The sequence below is a fragment of the Octopus bimaculoides genome, chromosome 9 (assembly GCF_001194135.2).
Source record: "Octopus bimaculoides isolate UCB-OBI-ISO-001 chromosome 9, ASM119413v2, whole genome shotgun sequence".
NCBI classification, from domain to species: domain Eukaryota; kingdom Metazoa; phylum Mollusca; class Cephalopoda; order Octopoda; family Octopodidae; genus Octopus; species Octopus bimaculoides.
The window spans coordinates 74,822,129-74,830,347 of NC_068989.1; the positions used below are offsets into that span (position 1 = coordinate 74,822,129).

The 8,219-nt window shown below is 36.6% G+C and overlaps 1 protein-coding gene across 1 annotated transcript; it reads left to right on the forward strand.

Moving 5' to 3' along the window:
- The first annotated feature begins 1,226 nt into the window (after positions 1-1,226).
- Positions 1,227-8,138, forward strand: LOC128248737 (uncharacterized). The gene is made up of 2 exons (XM_052970790.1): positions 1,227-1,432; positions 2,806-8,138. Exon 2 carries the CDS (start codon positions 3,017-3,019, stop codon positions 5,006-5,008), a length of 1,992 nt encoding a protein of 663 aa, XP_052826750.1. The 5' UTR covers positions 1,227-1,432; positions 2,806-3,016; the 3' UTR covers positions 5,009-8,138.
- The last annotated feature ends 81 nt before the right edge of the window (positions 8,139-8,219 follow it).

Below are 8,219 nucleotides of genomic sequence, written 5' to 3' on the forward strand. Positions count from 1 at the left end.
ATTATTATTATTATTATTATTATTATTATTATTATTATTATTATTATTATTATTATTATTATTATTATTATTATTATTATTACTATTATTATTATTATTAGGGCGACGAGCTGGCAGAATCGTTAGCACGCTGGACGAAATGCTTAACAGTATTTCGCCCGTCGTTACGTTCTGAGTTCAAATTCCGCCTAGATCGACTTTCCTTCTCATGTTTTCGGGGTCGATAAAACAAGTACCAGTAGAACACTGGGTTTGATGTAATCGGCTTACCCCCTCCCCGAGATATGCTGCCCTTGTGGCGAAATTTAAAACCATTATTATTATTATTATTATTATTATTATCATTATTATTTGGTTTTATTCGGTCTTATTCCTGGTAGTATCTATGTGGGTAACAGGTTACTACCTGTAACTTTAGGTGTCCACAAGTTTTCAGTAGTCTTTCAAGTGCTTAAAACACTCCTGATAATCCTTGTTAATCCTAAGAGACAAATTTTTTGTAAGAGCTCTACAGGGCATTCTATTCCAATCTCCCTCAGCCATTTGTCTACATCTTTTCTTTGCTTACTGTTCGCAACGCATTAATTAATATAGGCACGTTCTTTACTATTTTCATGCTCCAAATTCTTCCCATTTAATTTTTTCTTTTGTTTTGTTTTTCGTCCTCTTACTTTACAATCCTAAAATCGCTTTTCCTTATCTATGATTGTTATATCCGGTCTATTATTTTCTAACTTCTTGTCCGTTTCAATAAGAAAGTTCCACAAAATTCGACCCCAGTACTCTTCCGATTCGAAGATTGTGCTATGTATTTCTAGCTTCAAATCCCCATTTCTTATAGTCTTCCTGTACCAACTTGGGGCTTTCTGTCACAATGTGTGCCACTGTCTCATCCCAAGTTCCACGGGCTCTACATTTTTCTGCCACATTCTCTCCATATATTTTTTTTCTCAAGTTCTTTGTTTTTATTGCTTGTTCTTGGTCTGCTACAATTAAGCTCTCTGGTTCTTTTTCTTAATTGCCCTTGTTTTAAACTGCTCAGGATTTTGTTCCACATACATCATCAGTGGCTTTCCAGTATTGGCCATATAAAGGTTTCGTTTCAATCTATCTGACGTGTTCTCTTTGAATTTTATTCTTGTCCTTTTCTCTTCTTACGCGCTTGCTCACCTGTTCTTTATTCACTGTCTTTAGTAGTTTTTCTGTCTGTTCTGTAAATACTCAACTAGGCTTTTTTCTTTTCAGCTCAACACATTCTCCTACTGCAATTAAGCTTCTTCCACACTGGTCTCACCTCAAGTACAGCCGGTTGATATCAGCTTTCGGATGGTGGGCTCCATATACATTGTCAACAACTTCCTAGTTTTCCTGTCAAGTTTCTTTAAATTGTTTTTGGACCAGTCTATAATTCCAACACCACATCTGATTAAAGGTACTGCTCTTTAATTTGTTGCTTCGATAAGATTTTTTAAATTCAGTTTTGACTGCAATCATTTTCTCATTCTCCTGGTGTACTTACTACTTGTAATTTGTTTCGTTTCTTCATTTTTTATTGCATCTGCTTCCAGTATTTCCAAGTACTTATACCACTGTCTTTTCTCAACTGCTCTCATTGTTTGCCCATTTAGCATTTTAGTTCCCTGGTTTCTTTAAAATCGTCTTCGTTTCATTTTCAAAATAACGTACTTTTCTATCCCAAATTCCACACCTACGTCATTTGTTTCTCATTTTTCGCATAAACATTTATATCACCCATAACAATGAGATGATTTATCTGACCATCTCTTTTTCCTAAATCGTAAGCTATTTTAACTTTTCGTAGTATCAATGCATGCCATCAAAATAACACTGGGATATAAATGTACGAAGCCCAATATACCCAACGTGACTACTCGTTTGATAAGGGTACAGCAGACACATGCATCACAATCATATGTGTATGACGTGGTGATATAACAAGATAAACAGCGCATGACCTTTCAGGTGGGGCCCCTGTTGGAATTTTCTTCGAGTCGGGTAGCCCAACCCGCTCAAAAGCTCGCTGAATAAGTTTTGTTTAAAGATGGTGAACGAAATACCCATGGCTCCAGAGGTGAATTATTCAAACCCCAAAGAATTTCTCTCAACACATGGCTATGATGCTCTTCCAGTACTTCTGCACTTGATCAGAGATGCACATATCGCCAGGCACTTAAGGACATGCTCAACTGCTTAAGGTCAAACAACTGAGAAGCAAGTCTGTGGTATTACTGATGTCGTCGTCGTCGTCGTCATCGTCGTCGTCGTCATCGTCGTCGTCGTCATCGTCGTCTTTATCATTTTTAGCAGTTAGTTGTCACTAAGCAACAACTGTCGTAGTTGTAACGCTATTCCATATATTCTCTGCAATAATTTCTCCATCTAAAAAAGTATTTGATATTGGTATGAAAACATTATTAGGAAATTCTGAGAGTGTACATTTTAAAATATCTTAATGCGTTTTCATTTAACTTCGTAATCCAGGTATAACGCCCTTTTTGCCTGCAATAAAAGTTTTTTTGTCTCTTCGATAATAGGAGTGGAACATAAAATAGCGTTGGGTATAATATTTTGTAAGAGAAGTACTTACCAGTACATTCGTTATAAACAGTTGCTGCCAAGCAGATTGTATAAATTTAAAGACCACAATCACAGTCGCAAGTATTTTCTATATAAAATGACAAATGTTACGATACAAAATGCATGAATTTTATAGTTTGCATATATGTGCGCACATTCATTATACCATTTAATGTTATTTCCTTTTTCTTCTTTTTTTTTTTGCAGACACGTCCACAAAGGTTAAAATATACAAGTGCAACAATGTAATCAATAACGAGTGCCTTACGTTCAGGATTTGATATCAGTGTCTTCGTTCTAACTTCACAAACGTTCATATTCTTTAGTTCATGCAAGAAAAAATCAAGGAACAAAAAAACTGGTGAAAATATCATTTTAAATTTTCGTTTATATTGGGCCTGTATTAATACATTATAAAATGGGAAATTTTCTTCCATTTTTCATAGTCATATTTTCGCTTCCATATTTGGTATCTCAAACGAAAGTTTACAATAAACGATCGCGTTGGAGATGTCCCCCAGCTTTATGCGTTGAAAATACCAGTAAAAACATTTATCGTTGTTCGTGTCGTCCGGACTGCTACCTCTACAGTGAATGCTGTTCTAATAGGATTAATAAGACCGCTTCTGACCACAAACAACCCTATCCTTCAATATATTACAGTTGTAGAAAGGTTGATCTCTCTTATTATTATCAATTTGACCGTTGTCCACCTAACCATGATGTTACAGAGTATGTAAACAACTGTGAAAACCCTGACTCAGATGATCAAATGCAGTCCATTCCTGCTTTTGGTAAAACAAGTAAAAAACTCTACAGGAACTTATATTGCGCTCTCTGTCATGGAGAAGAATTCATTCTTTGGAATCTTTTATATAAATGCTCTTTCATCTCTAACATGAGCTTCGAAAATATATCCAGTTATGTCAAAGAGGGAAAATGTAGGCCAACTGTGGAGCTTCCTTCAGAAGATTTGAAGAAATATTTGTATTCCTGTGTTTCATACATTTCGGATTGTCCTCAGGATAACCTTAATAGAAAACAAAGATTTAAATGTGAGTCTAAACCCATGGCATTAGTAACAGATCGAGTTAATATATTCAGGAACGTTTATTGTGCTACTTGCAATGGGATAAAAAAAGACAAAATCAAAAATCATTGCAAGCATGTACCAGAACGAAGGGTTAAATCACGGAAAATGTCTTTAACTATACTTTTTAACTACCATAGCAGTTCACTGGTAGTGACAGACAACCAGCTTAAGGAAGTTTCTGTTGTGCAGTTACCCTCCTGTCTGACACATGCTCTGTATGATATGAATACCAATCAATGTCGACAAGTTATCTACCATCCTCAACTAAATTGTACGACAACCACATTAAATGAATCTGAGTATTACATCACAAGTGATGGTCGTCTCTACTTAAATAATACCCAACGTTTACTGAACCAATCAGAATACACTCGTGATTCTCAAGGTATAATAAGTATCTGTGTAAAGAATAATACCACTTTCATGCCAAAGTATTCTACTGCTGAACATTATATCACATATGTGGGATTAATTATCTCTATTCCGGCTTTAGCAATCACTATCATAGCCTACCTTTGTATACCTGATCTTCGTACCTTACCAGGTAAATTACTCATTAGTCTTTTATCAGCATTGCTTGTAGCTGAGCTACTCTTTCTTATTTCATTTCAAATAACACCATCTACAGTGCTGTGTATATCTTCAGCAGTTGTCATGCATTATTCCTTTCTTGCGACTTTCTTCTGGATGAATATCATATCATGTGATACCTGGTACACTTTCTCAGGACTTACACAAATTCGAAATATAGGGAAAGGTACTAAGAGACTTGTCTTGTATTCCTTGTACGCTTGGGTCTGTCCACTTGTATTAGTAACAGTATCACTGATATTTGAGTACATACCAAGAAGACATGAACTTTCTCCAGGATATGGAAATGGTACTTGCTGGATTACAAACAGAAAAAGTCTGCAGTGGCTCTTTGCAATACCCGTACTAATTATATTATGCCTTAATTTCATTGCATTTATCCTCACTGCTAGAGGAATCTATTTGACTGGTAAACTTTCTTCGAAATATTTGTCAAAACATAATAAAGACGAATTCATTGCTTGCATAAAACTATTCTTTATCATGGGACTTACATGGATATCTGCGTTTCTATATACGTTTACAAGTATTGAAGAATTTTCTCTGTTATTTTGTATTTTGAACTCATTCGTTGGATTATTTATCTGTATATCATTTCTATCAACAAAGACTGTTCGTCGCAGTATTCTTCGGAATTTGCATAAAATTACAAAATTCTCCACAAAAGAGCCTATTGTTTCTTCCACTGAACAATCAATGGATATATCAACAAAAGCGTCTGATTAATTATGTCCTCCGACAAGTTTTCTACGGAGCGAAGTCATTATTAATGAAGTCAACGTGATGTTGGCTTCTATTCTCTATATAATCGCTTTTAACTTCTACATAATCGCTTGTCCTGATAGAATAGCAGACTGACAATTTTCATTCAATGTTCTGTTACCCTGGAAGATGAAACGTAATCTAAAATATACTATGTAACGTATATAACGTAATCTAAAATATACTATGTTTGAATGTGAGACCGGTTGATTTCTATCGGAATGTCTTTGATCGTAGATTTCGATCTCGGCGATCTGTGAGCGGTTTAACAACAGTCAACCAATACCAATAATTGTTAGCACGAAGTGGGTTTGGTGATTTTTCTTTTACTCTTACATGTATGCCAAACCTATCTTAAATCTGCAACGAGCGAGTGTATATTTCTTACAAGAACCAGTCAAATACTTTTGTTCATATATTTAAGTTTTGATGTCCATGTTAATCCTCCAGAGATCACACATCTTCCTGTAAAACCTTGTTGCTCGTCAGTTTTTGTCATGCGAAACATATCAAGAGACGTTCATTAATTAATAATTGACCCCACATTAATTAAAACAAGCCTTTTAATTACATATCTAATTACCTATTTAATTACATATTTATCAATATGGATATATCTATCTTGTGTGTGTGTGTGTGTGTGTGTGTGTGTGTGTGTGTGTGTGTGTGTGTGTGTGTGTGTGTGTGTGCGTGCGTGCGTGCGTGCGTGCGTGCGTGCGTGCGTGCGTGCGTGCGTGCATGCGTGCGTGCGTGCGTGTATACACATATGTAAATATATATATAAAATGTCTGACAAATCTTCACTCTCTCACTAATAAACTGGATTTGGAGAATCCCGTAAATCTTTATATACAGAGCCTAATGTACATATGATGATAGGTAGAAATGAAATTTTATAGTTAATGTACGAGAGCTGTTAGTCTTGCATTAATCTTTTTCCTGAACTTTTGATGGTACATTTATATCTGCTGAATAGCTGACCTCTACAACTGTTCATGGCTTCTCTTCCTGTCCCACAGAACAATATCAGGTAAATTGTGTTTGCTCCGGATTGCTGCTTTTATTGCAATATTCTTCGTTTGAGAAGGAGTGAGTGCATTGTGGTTCTAACATGCCTTTGATGTATCCGCCAGAACAATCCTTCCTGTGTATAGCACTGTAGATAGTTTTTGCAACTATATTATGTCTTATGAGCAGCTAGTATCACGCAGACATTTTGGCGTAGTTGCTGGTAATGCAGGTGATATCTTCCATACTGGTATAGCACCACTGGCATTTTCTATCACATGGAAGTTTGATGGATCTTTTTCCCGTTTGTTTATCAGATAATTTGTAGTTATTTCCGCTTCATGGACAGCGCTGCCATATCCTTCTAAATGAATGGTAAGGTGTTTTCACAGGTCCAGGAAGGTATCTTCACAGGCCCAGGAAGGTATCTTCACAGATCGATGCTGTTGTTAACTTCTAGCTCACGCGGTATGTCCCCTTGCATTACATTTTCTTTTTGAGAATGCATGTAATGTACTCATTTCTGTTCAGCAGGTGTTGTCTGAGCGATACAATGCGACATTCAAAGGCCGTTTGAACTGGCCTTATACCTCTACCACCATCTCTTCCTCTTCCATTGACCTATCGGTGTGACCGTTAATGTGGATATTACCAGTGATGGTTAGTATTTTTCTATTTTTAATCTGCGGACCCCGTGAAGCGTCCAGTGCAACATCTCAAATGATGGTGCTAGCACTGAAAGAACAAAAGCATTGTGCATTGTAAAACATTATCTTGCTAACTGCAGACAACTCTGACTTCCATATTTTCTGGAGTCCGCAGACTTTTGCTATGCAGGCTTTAATGCAGAGTGATCCTTCTCTTCATATTAATTGCTTTTGTCAGTTGTACCCATAATGTTACTATATAAGTACGATGTCTTATACCGACTGATATTTTCCTTGCTTCTTTTATTTGTTCTTATATTTCCTTCGTTTATATTAAAATTGATTTAATATATCGTGTCGTCAGGTAAATTCTTTCGTTTCTTCTTTTTTATTTTATTTTAATCCTTATTTTTCATCAACGTTTTTAACAATATATCCTCTTTCTTTGTTTACGATCTCTAGCCAACGTGCAACTAGCTTATTAATAGCCTTAACAGTAGAAATCACCGGGTCTTGATTCGAAGAATTCATCGAGCCACGTTTTCAGTTCCCTATCGCCTCGCGAACTGTTAGAAAGCGATTGAGGTAGATGATAATGTGAGGGCGTTGTGTTAGGTGAATGCGGTAGATGCGATAGTATTTCTCAACCGAGCTCTGGTAAAGCATTTGTCAAATTAATTACCTAGTGGAAAGGAACGTTGACATGTTGAAGAAGCACACCGTGTCACCAGTCGGGTCGATTCAAATAGACGATATCGTAAAGAAATTTTTGCTTTTGTCCACGAGCTGTCTGACCATCGAGCAAACTGGCGGCGAAAGAAGAGTACTGGAGCTTGTCGCTTTCGTTTAGAGAGTGTGGTACACATGCACCAAGATTTTAGATCTTACACATCGATTGAAAGCCACGGGCAAAGTATCATGAAAGCACCTTATCTGCTATTCCAATTCCCTAGAGGATTGGTGCTGGTCTTTGTGCGTGAGCCCATTCAATCGATCTTCATTGAACTGAACGGGTTGATCGGATCGCAGAGAGTCTGTGAAGTCGAAGCGGGAAAACAGTTTTTGTGCAGCTCTTTCAGTAAAGATTCCTTCTCCGAACACCGTACAAATGTTCCAAGACGCTTTAGCAGTTTTGGAACCTGAGTTAAAAGCTAAGAGAAGCAGGTATCGAAAATGCTCATATCTTTCTAATTGGCACTGCATTGTCTTATCCATGTTCTTACCACACAGCCATAAAATATTTAACGAAATATGAAAACATAATTCTAAGCGATGGTTAAGAGTGTGGTTTCGCTCACTGGCGAAGACTTAAGATTAAAATAAACAGGAGGTAAAGAAAAAATAAAACGAAATGGAAATGACGAAATATTAGTCTTCAGATGTAAAATTGACTAAGAAAAAGTGAAACCATGCGAAACGAGAGCCGTGTAAAAAGAGGAATGACCATATATATATTGTGTGTGTGTGTGTGTGTGTGTGTGTGTGTGTGTGTGTGTGTGTGTGTGTGTGTGTGTGTGTGT